Source organism: Sturnira hondurensis, unplaced genomic scaffold (genome assembly GCF_014824575.4).
Source record: "Sturnira hondurensis isolate 20B ecotype Veracruz unplaced genomic scaffold, ASM1482457v3 Scaffold0022374, whole genome shotgun sequence".
Lineage (NCBI taxonomy): Eukaryota > Metazoa > Chordata > Mammalia > Chiroptera > Phyllostomidae > Sturnira > Sturnira hondurensis.
The window spans coordinates 74,517-94,484 of NW_028095005.1; the positions used below are offsets into that span (position 1 = coordinate 74,517).

At 41.2% G+C, this 19,968-nt stretch overlaps 1 protein-coding gene across 1 annotated transcript in view; it reads left to right on the plus strand.

Annotated features, from left to right (window-relative positions):
- Nucleotides 1–19,968, plus strand: part of MTHFD2L (methylenetetrahydrofolate dehydrogenase (NADP+ dependent) 2 like) — a 96,883-nt gene that overhangs the window by 44,031 nt on the left and 32,884 nt on the right. The window contains exon 6 of the mRNA XM_037035506.1: nt 1,557–1,649. Within this exon, the coding sequence (XP_036891401.1) occupies nt 1,557–1,649 (93 nt within the window). The remainder of the gene's footprint in view (nt 1–1,556; nt 1,650–19,968) is intronic.

Sequence of the window (19,968 nt, forward strand, 5' to 3'; positions counted from 1 at the left end):
CTATTTTATTTGCTACAAATGTTGCATTTTGATGTGAGCCCTTCACCTGTGGGAGTATATTTTTGCAGTCATTTCCAGAGCTCTGTTACTGCTGGCCATCTTGTTTTTTTCCTGCATTTCTTTGCTGCCTTTCTCTCTGTACAGTGTGTACTAACTCTGTTGCTCCTCGGTAAATCTTACATGTTTTTAGAGCCTGTGGTAAATATGTCCTCTAGTTTTGCTAAAAATAGAGATGGTGTAGTTTTTGTTGATGTATGTTACTCAGGGAGGGAAGAGAGAAAATACTGTCTCACACAGCCATGTGCATACCGGAAGTCCTTCATTTGACTGCACTTAATTATTGCCTTTCTCTCACTCCTCTTCCTTGGCTCTCACTTTAATCTCTGGATTCCCTCAGTCTGATAACCTTCCTTATTCATACATCACTTTATTAAAGCATGTATGGATACTTCCTGTTAAAGCCTAGGCTTCTTCATCATTTCCTAAACACATAATTTCAAAGTTGGTCCTTGATTGGTGGACTTTGACTCACACTTTAAGATGTAAGAGTATGTTGCCTCCTCTAGGAGCCCTTTCTGACACTTCACGATGAGGCACCTGCCAAGAGGAGACAGAATTCATCTCTAACCTGTCCTGCCACAATGCATTGCCCCGTTTTTAGTGCACTTACCTGACTGTTTCAGTATTTACGTATCTTATTATCAAGCCAATGAGTGACTCCTACATCTATGTATTAACTTGTCAATACAGAACTCTCAAATGCTAGGTTTTAGGATCCTATTGGGTTGGCCAAAAAGTCCATTTAGTTTTTTTCTGTAAAATAAAAAAAACACTTTTCATTTTCACCATTAACTTTATTGATTTGGATATTGTGAGTATGTTGGCTATGTCCCATGTGGTATAACACTGATTGTTCTTAATTAATGTCTCAATTTGATCGCTGTCAACTTCAACTGGTCTACCCAACTGTGGAGCATTGTCCAGCAGGAAATTTCCAGGATGGAAACTTCAAAAACCACTTTCGACACATGTGATCAGTCGCAGCACCTTCTCCATAGACTGCAAAAATTCTTTTTTTTTTTGCATTTTGTTGTGTTTTAACCTTTCTTGAAATATTAAAGCATAATATAATGGATGTATATTTTCATCCATTTTCAATATTAAAATGGCTATACAAAAATTCATCAATTTTCATAAGTTTTTTTAAATTTATGCTGATATGACAGCTGTCACAATACAACTAAACAAAATTGTTTTGAATGAAGTGCCGTGAGGGCCATCTTATGGAAAAAACAAATTTCTTGACCAACCCAATATTTATAGCTTTCCAATAATAATCAGCATATACCCTCTTTTGGTCTCATTTGATTTTCACTGATCATTAAAGGGCACAATACTATGGCCATTTGCATTTTCTTATCTAGCTTTTATTTTAAAAGTGATTTAATAATTTCAAAGCAATTTTCTGATGCTTAGGAACAACTCCTCTAGAATTGGAGTATTAATAAATTATGAAAAAATAAACAATCACTAACAGAAGTTCTTCTGCATTCCAGGTGATGCCACTGTGACAATAGCTCACAGATACACCCCCAAAGAACAACTGAAGATCCACACTCGGCTGGCAGATATTGTCATAGTCGCTGCAGGTAAGTCTTTAGTGAGTGTTATCTGGTGGAATATCATCGGCAGAGTAATTCCTGCCCTAATTGCTGGGATGTCCCAAAAAAACACTTCTTCAGAGAGCTAGGCATATTTATGATTCATTTTCACCAACTGGATTCTGTCTGTTGGCAGTCATGACATTGGTCCATTGCACCAGTGTTAGCACTTGTCACTTCACTATGGAAAGCCTGAAGAGCCTTTGGAATGAAAGACTAAGCACAAGAACCAATGTGCACTTGGCCAATTCCTTTGGCAGACATCATTGCTTCTAAACATGGATGAGTTCTGGGGAGACTGGCAGGAAATGCTGTTGGAGGGATATCCATGGTGACCACATGTTGGACCTTGAGGCCATGGTAAAAACCTTGATACAAAGTAAGATGCCTGAGAACAGGAGGTTGACACAGTCTGACCTATGTTTTTCAGAGATTACTTCTACTGCATCAAGGAGAATTGACTTTAGAGAGGCAATAGTAGAAACAAAGAGAACAGTTATTACACTTCAATTTAATGGATCTAGGTTTTTTTCCTAATTTGTTTTACATTTGAACATATAAAATGATTCTACCCTTGATGTCTACCTTTACTCTTGCCACATAGTATTTGTACATTGCAGACATTGTGTTTCTTCATGTTTTATTCCGAGGCTTGAATGAGAGCCTTTTTAATTTTGTTTATCAATTAGATGTTATTGGTAATTGTAGAAGTCACCAGTATGCTGCTAACTGCATTATCTGTTTTTCTAAGAAGTTACATTCTGGTGGTATACCAAAGGCAAGGTTTTGAACTGGATTGACAGAAGAAAGACAGATGTTTAGAGTCAGTGAACTTGTCGGACCACAGGCCAGCGGGAGGTGAAGTACTGCTGCAGCAGCTGAGAGATTCATGGAAAATGCATGTGACATTGACTTCTTTTTAGAAACGCTTGAATTCATACACAGGAGTTGGAGTTTGGTGAGGAGAGAGGAATTTGAGTGGTCATCGTTGTCCATCTCTAACTTTAGACAGAATAAAATTAACATCATCTTTAAAAGGTGCTATTTGACTCTCTAGTGTTAACAACTTACAATGAATGTTTCACAATTGATCTTAGATCCCATTTACAAGTGTAATATTAATGCAGATTTTCTTCCAGTGAAGCAAAAGCCCTCACTGTACATTTATGTTCATGTTTTTCCTGTTATGAGAAACAACAAGCGGGTCATCACAGTCCTCTGTCGGGAACCACTGGCATTCTGTTGTGACTAAGTCAAACCTCCCGGAACAAGCTGTTATGCCAACACCGTCGTCATCCTTGAGCTTCTCCTATAGACTCCCTGTATGTTCCTCTGTAAAGGCCTAAGTCAGCACTGTGTGCAAGGTGTTAAAAAATAAGATGTGGAAAGGAGACAGGGAAAGGAAGGACCCTTTCTATATAACACAGGAACCCGCAGGTACTCCGGTCTCCAGGAGGTGAGACAGTACTGAGGCTCTGTACAGCAGCCATCCTACTCCGGGGACCCTGTTGCCACCAGAGGGCGCCAGTCCCGTGAGCAGGGTGTTTCAGGTGGTGCACGGGCCATACACCCTCCAAATCCTGGCCAAGAGACAGTTTGAATGCGGGGAGTGCCGACAGGCATTGTTCCTTGCCTTGTATTCCAGCTCTGATGTCTCTAACTGGATTCAAACATATGCTGAGTTCTGGAAAACAGCCCTGTATATAACCCTGCAGTCATCCTGAAGAAATATTTGTGTAATGTAATGGGAAATTTCATGGAAGAAAATGGACAATTTATAAGAAATAATTAAACCTCTATATTTGTATTGCCTTAATAATCATCCAGAAAATCATTTTGAGGAAAAAATATGTACATATTGGTAAATTACAGTGAAATTATAAAGAAGACATGCATTGATCTTAAAAAATAGAAATTTTAGGCCCTGGCAAGGTAGGTTAGTTCATTAGAGTGTCACCCAGATTCGCCAAGGTTGCAGGTTCAATTTCTGCTGAGGCCACATATGAGAGCCAACCAGTGAAGGCATAAATAAGTGCAACAACAAATTGATGTTCCTCTCTCTCTAAAATCAATTTAAAAACTTGCATATAACCAGACAATAGTAATGAAATATAAGTAAAATGACCACACCATGCATTATGTGGGGAAATAAACAAATACGATTAGTGGTGGGGATTAGAGAAGGAGACAGGGGTCGAGAGGCGAAGGCAGCTTCGAGGGGAGGGCTGAGTCATTGTCCTAACTAGAGTGTCAGCATGTATGGAAGCGAAGCCATTTAAAAGTCAGGAAGAATGGAGAGAGGGTCAGCGATACTGATGGTGTCTGGGATGAGAGTAAAGAATGTGCTGATGAAATCTTGGATGGGCTTCCAGAGGAAAAAGTGAAAGAGAAATTGGTGTGTGAAGACGCTGGGTCATGACTAAAATTAGCTTATGTTCATATTAATCTCACTTCTCTAGTTTCTCAAACTCATAGTTTTAACCTTCTAGTTTTAACTTTATAACACTTACCTTTTAAACATCTCCCCAAAACTCAAGCTGTACGCTCATTTAGAAGATGAATTCTGAAAACCAGATACAGTGGCCCTGTGCCTTTAGACATAATATAAGGCCCCAAGTCCCTATTCAAAGCTACCTCTCTGAGTTCACAAAGAGAATTTGCTTCTAGAACATTTCCTGTACTGTGGTTATAACACTTAACACCTGTTTATACTTGTCTGTCGTGTCCTCTTCACTGCAACAGGGACAAGACTTTTTTTGCTGGTGCTTAGGACGATGTCTGCCACACTGCGTGTGCTCAGCAGATGTGCGTGGCATTGATTCTGAGATTACAACTAGAACAAAGACTTCTTCAAGTTGATACAAATTTAGCTGATAGTTTTTTTTTTGAAATATAATTTTAGAAAGATGGATTTTTGTTTGTCATAAATTAATATAGCTGTAAAAGTGAACTACTTTTTAAATAAAAGAATAGTGTTATAAATAAGAGATAAGAGTGTAAGTGTTAAGATGAAGGATTTATGAGAAAGGTGAAGAAAGACACTGCTATAGACAGCTAAAACACAGGGCACTAAACGGCTGATAAAGAAGCAGGGTAGCCCCCCAGCCGTCTGCAGAGGTACTTTCCAGGACCCCCAGTGGATGCCTGAACTGCAGGTGGTACCCAACCTTCTATATACGGTGCTTTCCTTTGACATACATACCTGGGATAAAGATTAATTTACACGTTAGTCATAATAAGAGATTAACAAAATAGTTAACAATGAACTAAAATTTATGTGACTGTTGCTCTCGCATTCCCTCTCTCTTTCAATATTTTATTGTGCCGTACTCACCCATTCACATAAAGGTAGCACTTTCCAGCTTCTCTCTGGCATATTCAAATTTTCAGCATCACTACCGCTGTGCTTTGGGACATTAGTAAATGGAATAAGGGTTCCCTGAACATGAGCACTGCATTAGTGTGACAGGTGATAACTGGGATGTCTACTAAGTGCAACGGGCAGGCAAGGTTCTCATATAAAGTGTGAATGTGCTGGACAAAGGCAGGGTTCACATCCCAGGTCAGACAGAGCAGGACAGCGTAGATTTTAGGGTGCTACTCAGATCAGTGCACGATGTAAAATTTGTGAATTCTTTCTTCTGGAATTTTCCATTAGTATTTTTGGATCTAGGTTCACCACAGGTAACGGAATGCACAGACGGTGAAACCGAGCATCAAAGGAGACTGCTGTCGTTCTGCGTGAGGCCGGACTGGCTTGCGTGAGGCTGAGGATAAAGGGGGGGGGCAGCTAGAGTAGGACACCGATTCTGAGGCTGTGTCGGACAATTCTTTGGTTCTCTCATACCTCACACTTCAGGAAACGGGGAAATCCTGCATTTGTAAAGGTTCTGGGAATCTTCATTCTCCAGGGAGGATAGGCAGGTTTTTTCCAGACAGTGTCTAGAGGTCCCTCCACCCATCTGAGTAAACTGTGTGGAACTAGCTTCATTCAGAGGGCAAGCTGCTGAGTCAGTGCCACTGGCCTATTATTATAAACCTCTGGGTACAGTGTCACAGCTGGTGAGAGCTGTCATTTTGTCCACTAATAGGCCATCCCTTCCAGCGTGATGAATGAACCTCGGCAGTCCTAAGTCTGGCGTCTCCATTGCAACACTTCTAATGATGGACACTGCAACGTAACACTGAGTGGGCAATTCAGTAGAGTGACTTGGAATATTCAGACTTACTCTCTGTAAAATACAAGGTGACCAACCAACTCCTTTTCACCATTTCTCCCATCGTATTTTCAAGTTTTAGATACACACCCATTGAACATCATCCTGGATTCTCAATACAGCATCTCCTCTTCCTTTGAGCAGAGTTAGTAATGTTCAGGGGGCCAGGTGGGAGAGGGCATGCAAATGGTCTGCTCCATCCTCTACAGCTCTTGCAGCTTGGGGGTGGAACTTAATCCTCTACAGCCCCGGGTGCTTCCCAAGCGGATGCCAGCACACTTCATGGTTTTATTAACGCTGTTCTTCTTCCCATATTCTTCTCATTCTTCATCTTGTTCCCTTTATCCTCTGCTTCTCCACTTAGGATTCCTTTCTTCCTTCCCAAATGTGTCATTTATCTTAATCTTGTCGGTTATCGTCAACAGTATAGAGCAGTGTAAACACACAGGCCATGCGAGAGTAAGAATTTCTGAATTTAAGTCCTAACTCTGCCATTTGCTAACTGTGTAGCTTTGGTCAAGTCACCCTGTCTCTCTGGGCCTCCATCTCTTCAGTGTGAAGAGTGATAATAACCTCTAACATAGGGGCGTTGGGCCAGCCAGTCCACACAAAGAGCACATAGCACAGACCTTAGCATATTGCAAATACTCCAATAAGTATTATATGCTCCTATGTTACGTGTTAGTCCTTCTTAGGCCATGGCATGTATTTAAACAATAATTTAGAAATAACAAATCAGTTGATTATTCAGCTATAACTTTCATATAACTAAAGGAATATATTTCTGTTTACTTTTGATGATAATATAGTGTCAAAACTGACTATCATAAAGTAAACATAGATTGATCTAAGAAGTGACTTTCACATACGAGACCAACTTCAAAAAACAGCTTGATTTTTACTTAAGGCTTGATTTTTACTTGTGGCTTCTCAGGATAACTGCGTATTTGTCCCTAGATAAGTCTCTTGTTGCCTTTCTTTTGGAAGAGCCTGACTTTGTGAGGGGCTGGGGAGGCCGAGGCACTTAGGTGGAGGGGTTTGCTTGTTCCCTCAGGCCTTTACCCAATCTCCTCTCTCTTTCTACTTCCTTTCTCCTCCCCATTCCAGACCCCACAGTCCACCCGCAGAGCCCGAGTCACCAGTAGGCAGGGCTTCCCTGATCCACAGCAAACAAACGTTGTCAGTGTATGTGAGGATGCCTGGCTGTAGACTTTTTACCCTAATGTCAGTCATGTATCCTTATGGTAAAATTCCAGAAAACACGGAGAATAAGAGAGGGAAAGAACCCGTACTTCCAGCCAAAGCCAACCAAAGTTAATGCCATGTTTGGCCTTCAACTGCTTTATGTTTACTATGTGTAAGAGCAACTAATGCACAACTTGTTCACTCGTATGTATTATTTGCATTTTGCAGCTCCACACTGTGTGAGTTTCCTCATGAAATGCATTCTTCTGTAACACAGTTCCTGATGACTTCATAGTATTTATTCTATGCCAAGGGTATACTACAATTTAAGTAATTGACTCCTGATTGTGGGACAGTTAGATTGTTCCATTTTTTAGAATAATGCAGTAAAAAACTGAATATCACTATAAACACCTAATATTATTTGTACAAGATACCTTTAATATTTATTATATGGGTCTTAAGTCTTTTATTTGCTTATGAATGGTTACTTATATTCTCAAAGACAAAATTAGCATGTATACATTTAGACTTTATCAGTAAGTGTTTCTCACAGCCTGTATTTTCTGTATGTGCTTGCATTTCTGGTCTGTTCGCGGTCTGTTTGTCGTGACCATCCCCAGCCGTTATCCTCAAATGCACCTTATTTCCACGACGCGACTCTGCCAGTTTGCCCAGTGGCACTGCTTTTTCCGGGCCTGAGCCCAGCAGCCTGTCACATCTCTGTAGCACCGTTTCTGCCTGGTGTCAGTAATCATGTGCTTCTCATGCCTATTATGGAACTATTTCAGTGCTCTAGAAAGCAAAAAGAAAATGTTCTCTCAATCCTTTATGGTCTGATTATTTGATTCCTGAGCCCAGCTTGCCTAGTTTTTGCTTGAAACCTCTATTGGCTTATGCATCCTTATTCTTTAAAGGCTAAGACCCAAAAACAGGTTTTACATGCTCTGGATGTGCTCTGTAGTTTTTGGTGGCCGTGCGTTCCAGTCTTCTGGTCACTCAGTCCGTTTTTTTCTATCTGTTCTGCCACTGTGTGCTGTCCACTCCTCTCTCCTGAGGCTCTGGTCAGGGCGGACGTGGCCATGACACTCAGGGTCACCATGCCAGTGGGAATTAAAAGCCTTCTCCCTCTGTTAGCAAATGATAGTCTCCACATTAAAAGCAGGACAGAGTCCAATGTAGCTAATCCAGTTCTGATAAAGAGCGGTGACTGTGGCCATGACTTCTTTCCTGGTGTGTCAGTAGGTGATTTAAAATCTACTACAAGGCTCTCTGCCTTTAAAAATACTTACCTTGAATATCATTACTCACTTCAACTAGTGACTCCAATTATATTATCTGAACTACACTGAAGAGGAGGTTTAAAGCATTTTTTCTACCATAACTTCACTGAACTTTCACCTTTCTAATTTATTAATTTTTGATAGATGTTACTTTATATGAGGCTGTGTTGTCGTAGTTTGTAGTGGAACAAAGCTGCTCAACAACACCCATGTGAGGCATACAATATGCCCTGATATTATGTACAATTTAGATTCATCAGCTGATATGGTGTCGAAGCCCCACATCATAGCACATCACCACATCGTGTCAAAGCCCCGGGAAACCACACTGGGAAACGGGGAGTCGTCCAGAGCCCACCTGAGGCTTTAAGTGAATAGCACGCCCAGGGTTGATAGACTGCACCCTGGCTACCCATTGCTGGCCTTTGTAGAAAAATTCTCTCTCAAGCGTCACGTTGTGAATTCTGAAGTGTAACAAAGCAATGAAAGAGGAGGAAAATGGAAATACGGAGGCCCCAGAAGAGTCTTTAAAGAACAGTAGGCTTGACAGTGGGGTGGTGAGGAAGGTGACCACAGTGAGGGCACAGCACTATGTGGCTCCCACTGTACTGTGACCTCAGGAGACAGGGCCATGTTCTATTTATTTTCGTATTTCTTGTACTTCGTGAAGAACCTTGCACTGGGGATTGGAAAACTCACTGTTAAATGAATAAACTTCCTTCTTCAGAATTCAGGTGCTTATCATTAGTTTTAGCTTTTTTCCTAGAGGTTGAGAAGGCCCTTTATAGGGGCAGATGCTCTCTTAAGGATCCATTCAACCTCAATACCTTGTTTGGGCCGTTCCCCTGCACAAAGGCTTACGATGGCATTGCATCAGCGCGACTGAATCAGAGCTTGCACCTGCAGAGTTCAGGGGTCAGGCAGGGAGGAGGCAGAGTCACAGCTGAGAAACGATGACTGTCTTCAGTGAAAAACGCAGGCAGCACTTGGCCGTCTGGTGTGCGTAGGAACACGCGCCCTTCTCTGGTGACGTCATCCTCCCTCTGGTGTGCTCGGATTGCACGGTATTGCTAAATGTCTCTCCCAAACGTGTGCTGACTGGAAGAAAGTGAAATGATTTTATTATCGGTAGTCAGTTATTATTAGCTGTGGTTTTGAGTGACATTCATCCGTCTAATTAAAATACAGAAAAATTGAAACTTTTTTAAAAATCGGGGATCAAAATGTCACACATCCACGCTTGTGTGATCCACGCAGAGATGACGTTTGAACAAAACGGGCTGTCGAGAGCCCGTGCACCCGCGCTGTGGCTCGGTTCTGAGGGCAGTAATGAGAAGGAGGGAGTCGGTGCCTGTCTCCACGGACAGTGTTCTGGGACGGCACTTTCACTGCACCTGCTTTATACAGTTGGAGAAAGGTTTCTGTCTCTGTCTCTGTCTTTCACCTGAGTACATTTTCTCCCAATTCATTCCTGATTTGGTTAATTAATAATGGCTTATTTTAAAATGACTTCCCTTTGATACAAAACCTGCGGATTAATGAGAGCTGTGCGTGAGCCTGAGCTTCTCCTCTCAAACTTCTTCTCAGAGTGTGAAGATTGCAGGTGATTCCCCCTTAGTTTGTTAGCATCTAATATGTGCCCTTTAAACCAAGATAATAACCAATATTGGGGATCAGATATTATATTGCAAAAAAGGCAGGTGCATTTCCATGTTTCTGTTGAGTTTCCATTATGTTTCATAATCCATGCTTATACTTATTTTAAAGATAACTGGGAAGATTTCCTGTTTTTGTAAAACACACACAAACACAACAAAAACACATTATAATACATGTGCATCCCAGGATAGTTGGTCAAGGTATTCTTAGAAATAGTGTGGCACCCCCTATTGCAGTGAATGAGAACCCCTTCATGTTTACTAAGAGTAATGTAAGTTCTTTTAGGTCACTAAGATATCACCCCAAATTTACTTTTTTTAAAAGATTTTATTTATTTATTTATCTTTAGAGGGGAAGGGAAGGAGAGAGGGAGAGAAACCTCAATGTATGGTTGCCTTTCGTGCATCCCCTGCTGGGAACTGGCCTGCAGGGAATAGGCCTGCAACCCAGATATGTGCCCTGACTGGGAATCGAACCTCAATTCTCTGGTTTGCAGGCCTGTGCTCAATCCACTGAGCTACACCAGCCAGGGCTACTTTTTAAAATTAAAGATTGATTTGAAGGGGTTCCCTCCCTCCTTTGTAGTAAGTTTGCTGACTTTTTTGGAAGCTTAGTGAAGGAGTGCTGAATGGCTTGGAAAGAACCCAGAACACGGTGTTAGTTTACCCTGGGCACTAGATGAGACAGTAAACTTGAGTACATTTCTTCAAAAACAAATAAAAATGATTTAAAAACTTGTTTTGAATATAAGCTTGTGAACAGACATTATCTCAGTTCCCAAAATACTGTATCTCGGAATTTATCCTGCTGAGGATTGTAATGAGGCTTACAGAGATAATATTCAGGGATATTCATCGCAGATTTATTTATGATAGCAAAAAGTTGGAAAGAGTCTAAACATCCAACAACATGGGAACATTTAATGAATGATGGTGTATCAAAAAAAGAGAAATGCTCACAGCCAATTATATTCTGAAAAGTAATTATATTAGATTACGTCCACCATAGAAATCCAAACATGACCCCCCCCCCAACCCGGTGCATTGCCACACACACACTAACAAACAGAAAGGCAAAGATGGAAGAAAAAAATCCACATTGAGAAAAGTGGTTCTTGCCGACTAATGGGTAATGAGTGATGGATAAATATTATCTTTCTCTGAGTTGTTTAAGTAAATTCTCCAAGATGTGTTGATTTCATAATTATAAAGTTGAATTTAAAAATACTAAGGTAACCCAACCCTGGCTATGGCAGTATTCTGCCTGCTGTCTGCACTGTCTCAGGGGGCTTAAGCTTTTAATTCAAAGACCCGTGGGAGTGGTGGGCTACCCAGACATGGCCAGTCTCCTGCAGAGAAGTGAACATGTTAATTAAATGACTTCTCTTGAGAGAAAAGAAGAAATAAAAAGAGATGTGAATTAAATGGATAAACTGCAATGGAATGTAAATTATACCTCAATAAAATTTATAAAATAAGAGAGGTGAGAAACTGAAAGACCTAGGGATGATAAAATTGAGGGTGATTCTCGCTTTTATATTCACTTGCAAATATATAGTAGAAAGAAATCATCTAGTTTTCAATTAGCTCCAGGAGGAAAGAGTGNCTCTGAGTTGTTTAAGTAAATTCTCCAAGATGTGTTGATTTCGTAATTATAAAGTTGAATTTAAAAATACTAAAGTAACCCAACCCTGGCCATGGCAGTATTCTGCCTGCTGTCTGCACTGTCTCAGGGGGCTTAAGCTTTTAATTCAAAGACCCGTGGGAGTGGTGGGCTACCCAGACCTGGCCAGTCTCCTGCAGAGAAGTGAACATGTTAATTAAATGACTTCTCTTGAGAGAAAAGAAGAAATAAAAAGAGATGTGAATTAAATGGATAAACTGCAATGGAATGTAAATTATACCTCAATAAAATTTATAAAATAAGAGAGGTGAGAAACTGAAAGACCTAGGGATGATAAAATTGAGGGTGATTCTCGCTTTTATATTCACTTGCAAATATATAGTAGAAAGAAATCATCTAGTTTTCAATTAGCTCCAGGAGGAAAGAGTGGGGCAAGACTGCGCGGGAACCGGGCAAGACTGAGTCCTGACTCCTTCCTTTGCCCTGCGATTTCCAACACCGCCTGCTGCTGACATTTCTTCTTCTTGCCCCAAGGCCCCAGAACTATCAGAGATCTGTCATTAATACCTTGTTCTCCTGCAGTTGGCAGAGGACAGATCCAGATTTTAACTGAAATACGCTCTATAATAAATAGGGGCATATCCGTTTTTGTCCTTATGCAAATATTTTAAACCTTAGAAAAGACCGATCTAGTTTCAAAATTTATCTGATTCATCCCTAGCATTAGCTAGGCCTTGATATTTCTAAAAAGATACATGTAGAGACATTAAAATGTTTTCTACATGATTAAATAATTAAAATACATCTGAGTATCATGGGACATTATTTTTTAAAATTGAGAGCTTGTTAACAAATGAATCTTAAAATAATATTTGTACAGATAGTTTCAGGATGAGCTTTTCAATATTTTCTTTAAATATCAGTGCTCATAAGGTTTATTCATGATAGCAATAATGACTAATGTTTACTAGCACTTTGGAGACGTTATCTTACTTAAGCCTTTCAGCATCTTTATGAGTTCAGTGGTAGGTTTTTATCCCTGTATTACAGATGTAAAATTCACTCCAGGTGTGGAGTGAACTGGTTTGCCCACGGTCGTATAATGAGGTGGCTGAACCAGGACAGGGAACCATGTCTTACTCCAGAGCCCCTGATCTTAGTTCTTCATTCTGCTGTTGGCTACTGCTGCCTTGATTTTGGAAAGTGAGATGTGCTTTTTCGTATTTTCCTTGATCATTTGCTTGACCTTAAGAGCAAGTGTTATAGCAATAGAAGGGGTAGGCATCAAGTGTATACAACTGTGTCTCAAGAATGTATGGTTATGTTGGTCACACTCACATTTTACTAGAAACACTTTTTAATAGAACCAAAAAGACATATTTAAAGAAGACCCCCCCAAAAAAAACCCAAAAAACAAAACCAAAAACAAGCCCAGCATGTGTTTCACTTTGCAAAGCTTGCAGATTGGGACTACAGTTCTCTAACTAGATAAATAGCATTTCCAATTCATACATCTAAATAGTAAAAGACTGGGCACTGTCCTTGGCTGCGCAGAGCATTACTACACTTTATTCCAGTTCTGCTTTTACAAAACACAGCCTGCAGATGTGTCCCTTTCGTGATGCATGGCATATATGAAGAGCTTGCCCGCACAGGGTGATGCCTCCACTCTTTAGGAGTACATAATCTGTTGAAAGGGGCGGCCAGAAGTATCCCTCTATTTCCATTCCTTTCTGTCACAGACCCGTACGTTTCCCACTGGAAACACAGAAGCTCCTGGGACATTTTCTCTATGATTTTGATGGCCATTGAATTAACTTCTAAATCAACTCACAAAGTTTTTTTACCCTTTTTTTTCTGGCATTTTTATTCAATATTTTTTTCACCATGAAATATACCACATTTTCCTCAGGGATTCTGGCCTGTAAACTCTAAGTGGAAGCTCATTTGGTACCCCATTAGTCTTAGAATAATTATGTAAAAATAACCCCTCGCTGATTATGACATTGGTTTCCTGGAATCAGCTGAAGAGCATAGTCATGTGACCACAGTGGGGAACACAGGTAAAACTGGGGAGTTTTAGTTCATTTACGTGAACTGTCTAGTTTTGACATGCTACTCTTGGTATCCTGGCCCTTTAAGCCATGTTTGTTTTCTCACCCTAGAAAAATAACAGGACATTTGCAAAATAAATTGAGTTGCTAGAATTGCCAAAACATAATTAATGATGACATTTATTTAGGAAAATATAATTATACTTTGACTTTTTAAAAATAAGTTTGAAGCAACTTATCAAAAAAGAGAGACATTTTAGTTACATAGAAAGGTCACTTATAATAACTAAATATCACTGTAACAACTATACACAACCCAATATTCATATTGTATCTGACTTTTTAATGAAAAAGCCGAGAGGCCTAAGGCGGTCGTCACTCATCACATGCTGCTGGGCGCCATGCACCGTGCTGTGTGCTTTCATCGACCTAATTTTGTTTTCATAGCAAACCTAGAGCAAGGGCTGGGAAGTGTTGCTGTGTTTGTTTTTATAAATGTGGCATGTAATCTTACCATTAGTGTAAGATCACAGAGTTTATAATTGTCAAGGTGGAGAATCTGTTCCCCTCCAAAGCCCAAGTTCTTTCCGGTGCCTCAGACTGCGTGCTTGTGCAGACTTACTGGCAAGCCTCATCGACCCCCCCCCCCCCCCCCCCCCCCCCCCCCCCCCCCCCCCCCCCNCCCCCCCCCCCCCCGGCCCCCTGCCCCGGGTGCCTGCTAGTCCTTACTGTAGAGCTGCTGGTATTGTTCCATTTTCCCACAGGAGGAATTTCTCAGACCATACTTTTCCTATTATGATACATGCAGCGGAATAACCGGTATGCATCCGCACTTCCCCCTGGAACCTGTGATTTGGAAATTCCTGGCATCTCTGCCCACCGCTTCTTCCCTCCTGCCAGTCCTTGCTGCTGCTGCCAGGTGAGACACTCCCAAGACCTGCAGAGACACTTACAGCAGTTTCACCTTCTTGTTCCTTGTTTACAGCCCTGCAGTGCCAGCCAAGCCAATTAAATTATAAGGCACAAATGAGAGAAACTGCTCAAATAATGTTCTCTCTCTTCTTAGAAGCTCTTTCCTCCTCCCTAGTGAGAAAAAAGAAACCTATCTCCCAAGGAAAACTTCGAGTTTCTTGGTCAGAATTCTAAGGATTTATCCATTGCCTCAAGGCGTCTAACAGGTGCTAACCAAACTGTATGCAATTTCTTTCTTACGTTAACTCATTTTCACCAGTTTATTATTATTATTATTTTTAGTTTTGTTGTATTTTTTCTATTACCATTTACCCCTCTTATGCCCCCCTCTCCCCTGCAATCACCACACCATTGTCCATGTCCGTGAAAGGATATAGGACAAGAGCCTTGGTGACTCTCCCTTTGGTCTTTGTTCTAATTAGATGGATGTGCCACTTCCCCAGGACCGGCGTATCCAGCTAGTATCTAAAACTACCATCTTCCTCCCTGTCTTCATTTACTCAACACATCTATCGCGCACGGAGCAGTGCCGGGCAGTGAGTTAAGCGTTGGTGTCCAGCAACACTTACCTAGTTTCTTACCCCCAGGAAGCTTGTCTACTTGAAAAAGACATTAATCGAATAACATACAGAGGTAACGGGGTAATGGGAAAGCTTGTGAGTCAGGAGAGTGCGGTGGCTGTGGACGGATACGTATGTAGAAGGGGACTTGGTCTCGTATTGGGTTTGGGGTAGTCACAGAGGGTGTCCAAGAGGGAGCGGCTGGCTGACGTGAGCTTTTGAAGGGTTTGTTGATAATAGGCAAGAAAGATCTTTGCAGTTTTCTTTCCATTTACTACTTTTAACCAGGCACCTTGTGTGCCTCGGGTGCATTTTTTATTGCAGTGCACTTCAGTTTTTCCAGGCATCTTCCACACAGTACAACCCAGTCCCCAAGGACAGGGGCTCTGGGAGTTATCGTCCCACTCGCTGTTACTCAGCCTCTGTCTCTTCACACTCCTGTTAGGCTACATGGGAAGGGCTTGTTTGGTGGGGTAAGAACTCTGCCACAAAGTCTGCAGTTTTCCGCATCTACTTTTGTGGGTTTTCTTCATTTTTAAAAATGAGTTTTGACCTTTTTTTGGTATTTAGTTTTATTTTATTTGGTTTCTTTTTATAAGCATTTTTTTAATCTCAAAAATTATTCCCTTCACTTCCCTACTTTCATCTCAGGCCTGTTTAGAGTTCCGTGTTTTGCATAATTTTAGTGTTTTCTAAAGAATATGAACGTGTTGCCCTCAGTTTTTGTCTTGTATCGCAAAGCATGTTATAAGCAACTAGTAATTCTCCCAAAACGAAGCTCGTAGGCAAGGAAACATAGCCACTCATCACATCCCCAGAGAACAGAGAGCTCTTCTCGTTCTCCCAACGTGCCCATCCGTTCCACACTCTGGCCTGTACACTGACCTCATCCGTGGCAGGGGACTCTATGTGGTTCGGCGCTGAGAATTCTTTACTAATGTTGTCTGTAACGCTGTATGGGGAACAAAATTAGACACAACACCCCTCATTTTGTTGGTAGGTGTAACAGAGCAATCTTCTTGTTACCATTTGTTTTAGCTGTTGTTACGTGATTATTGTATCTTTAAGGTTGTGCCACTCCCTGTTTGTGGGGGTGGGGTCGCAAGTGAAGGTGAGATTGTTCAGTACGTTCATCACCGCAGTCTTTCCAGTCTGCTGGAAAGTGGTATGTATGATCCTCGGACCAGAACAATGAGGCTTGGGGAGGCCTGTGCTTGCGGTGCAGATAGATCCTTCCACTGGTGTTGAAGGAAATAGGTCAGCGCGCCCAGTGGTCTGCTTTTGTGAGTGGGAAGGACGATGCGAAAGCAAAGACCGGGAGTGGCTACTAAAGGCACCCAGGCAAGTTGAGGTGAACCCGCCCTCTGGACTAACGTTTGACTCCAGTATGCTCAGAGTTTTGTCAAAGCAGTGACCCCGCCGCAAGCTCAGCAGCCTCCCAATACTTACTCTTTTTTCCATGAGACCAACGGAGTGATATCAACAAATATGACTTTTAAATAGTGTTTAATGATATGTGACAGCATTTGGAAGATGTGTATAACTCAGCGAGGTGATATTTTTCAAATAAGCATTGCATAATATTACCATACCCATTCAAAATGTAAGATAGACCCATACTGGACTTTAATAGTACAGAGTATGGAAAGCTCTTTAAAAAGGCTTGGAATTCCACATTGCAACTAACCTTGTCTAGTTTTAATGTAGATTCAGAGAAAGATAACAACAATTACCTTAAAAGTCTTTTAGAACACTTCTCCCTTTGCCAGCTACTCGTGAGTGTGACCCGGAAGCAAAAGCAGCTTGAGAACCCAGCTGTCTTCTGTTAGCTGGACGTTAACAGAGTGTCAAAATTGTGAGTCGGAGTCTCTCTTCTCACTATTTTTTTTTGTTTTGGCATATGTGGCTATTTAAATGAAATATGTTATTTTAACATATAATAGGATTATTTTTTCCAGATAATTAAATAAATATTTCAGCAGTGTATCCATTGTAATTGCTTATCTGATAAAGTCAGTGGACAAATGACACATGAACAAAGGTCTTTTGGTTCTTCAGTCATTTTTAAGAATGTAAAGTAGGCCTGAAACCAAAAAGTTTGAAAATCACTAATTTGCAAAATAACACTCTTTTCATTCATGTCTCTGTTCAAATAAACCTTTGAGAAGCCAATCTAAAAAGAGCAGGCTTTTGTTTTGTTTTCTGGCACTTATTGCCAGACACTGTGGTATGTAAGTATTTCATTTACTTCTTAACTATCTCATGAACATGTAGGCTCCATTAGGGAAGAGATTTTTGTCTATTTTGTTGTCTTATTCCCACCACTTTCTCTGAAACCTGGCACATAGTAGCTATTCCGTAAATAGCTGTTGAAATAATGAGAATATTTTTCATCGGGATGTTTTCCTTATAGTGCTAAAACTTTACAGATTCTCTGTGTAATTCTTAATTATGCCTCACACCTTTATTCTTCTTAAGCCTCTCATAGAATTTTACAGTCCCTAACACATTCAGTTTTCACGTGGTGTTCTCATCTGCTTTAACCTCCTCCCCACCCCTCCCCACCGCACACATTCATATAGAAAGAACAACTCCACCTACCTCCGTGGCCAGTCTCCTAGCAGCATGATCGTCCTGGGTGCACTGGAGCCCTTATGGTAAAACTGAGTGAAGTTCTCTTGCAAAATGGAGAGAATGCCTCTCCCTCGTGGTAGTCTCTCTTACAGTAGCACAAACCGTAACATAGAATTTTTAAGAGCTCCTGTCCAGTTTTTATTTATGGCTTCTCCCTCTCCACAACCTGAATCGACTCCATGGAAGCCTGGAATAAAGCCAGGTCTGAGCTGTGAACACTGTGATCTCCTTAGACTCATCTTTCCCCTGGCAATAAGTAATATGCTGCCTTAAGTCCATCACATACACCCGATTCCCTCTTTCTTTAGAGCAGGAACCCAACCTTGGTTACACATGTCAGTCAGTTGAGGAACTTCAAAATTGCTGGTGCCTGAGTCCCACACACAGAAAGTCTGATTTGGCTTATCTGGGGTGCAGTCTGGTCATCGAGAGTATTCGGTTTCCCTGGAGGATTTTACTGCACAGGCCTTGGCAGCTTGTCCCCAGAGGCTCCTCAGCCTGCCCCGCGGGGACTTCTGTCATGCCCAACCCTCCAGATCAGTGGATACCCACAGCCATAGTTCTTTCAATGATTTAATGTCGCGTAAAACTAGCTATCTCCAACATTTCCAATGGAGAGACCAAGTGCTTTGTAAACTAGGGCACACATGAACTAGAACACAATCAACTGAACTGAACCAGCCTTTCTCTTCTAAGCGTGCAGGGGGACTTACAAGACTCCAGCTTTTCACCTCCTGCCAACACTCTTAACATGCATCCAGACTCAAACCATCTCAAATGCCTTAAGCCTACAAAGTTCATGGGAAGTTCATATTTTTGTTGTTGTTTTATTGTACATTCAGGTTCTTCTCTTGAGAACAGCTCTTCTGATCACTTCCACCTGCTTTTCAAGGCATCTCTTAGCATCCACACAGTCCTTTGGGGAATGAGCGCCCACTGCCACAGGCCCGTTAGGTTCCCCTCCCCCACTGGTCTCCCTCCACATCCTGGGTGTTCCTCCCTCCCAGTGCCATGCTCTATTGTAAGTGTCTGAACTCTTAAAACAGACTACATATTTTTTCTTAATTTATGGATTATCAGGTATCTAGACAGAGCCTAATGCATAATTGTCCATCAATAAATATCTTTTAAGTGGATGAGTGGATAGATGGATGAGTGTATTACATGTTGGGAAAAGTTAACTAGTGAATATTTTGTGGAGTAGTTATATGTGAAGTGTTCTTATGGATTAGATAGTTATAACTTCTCTTTTACATGCTATGAACTGACAGTCACATCATTGACCTTGGGTCATAGTCCTAGTGTGGTGTACATCGAACTAGAACTGAGAATTTCTGACTTTCAGTCCAGTGCTCTTGCTGGTCACAATTCGCCGTGGGCTTTTTGTTGGTGTTGTGTTGCTGGGCTTTTATTTGGGTTGATTAACGACGGTGTAAGTGCTGCTATGAGAGAAAGTACGCTCCTGAGAATAAGCCAGATATTTGGGAGGAGCGCGTAAATTCCTAAGCTGCTCAGTTATCTCATTCGTGCGGTCTGCCCTAACAACTGAGACCACGGCTGTGTCAAGGTAAATTTTTAAGTGGTTTCTTTGAAATGCATCAGAGATTATTAATAGATCAAAACATGTGGTAAGGCAAGTTGCATAGTATTTGCACTTAGCCTAGATAAATTTCTGAAACAGTAAAAATAAAAAATAAGAATGAGAAATCATGTTTTAAATAATGCAGGCTATGTTGCTTGACATTCTACTGACTAATTAGGTAATACCTGAGAGTGAACCTGTGGTAGAAGCATGAATACGCTCAGCCTTCAGACAGTCTCAGTTCCTACATGTCTCTTAGAATTCACGTCTGCATTTCATGTGAGTCCAGAGATGAAAGAGAGGATTCATTTTCCATTCAACATAATCCCTAAACCTGAGCCAGCCAGCACCTGTGGTGTCAGTCAGAGAAATGGGTCTGGTCAAGTGCTGGAGAGATGAAGGCCATGCCAGATTTCCCGAGAGGCAGTCAGTTGCTCACCAACACAGCACTGTCATAAGCAACTTTTATAGACTTTTAAATGTTTACTGCATTTAGGTAGGATTACTCTCTACATATGAGTAAATGATATTTATAAAT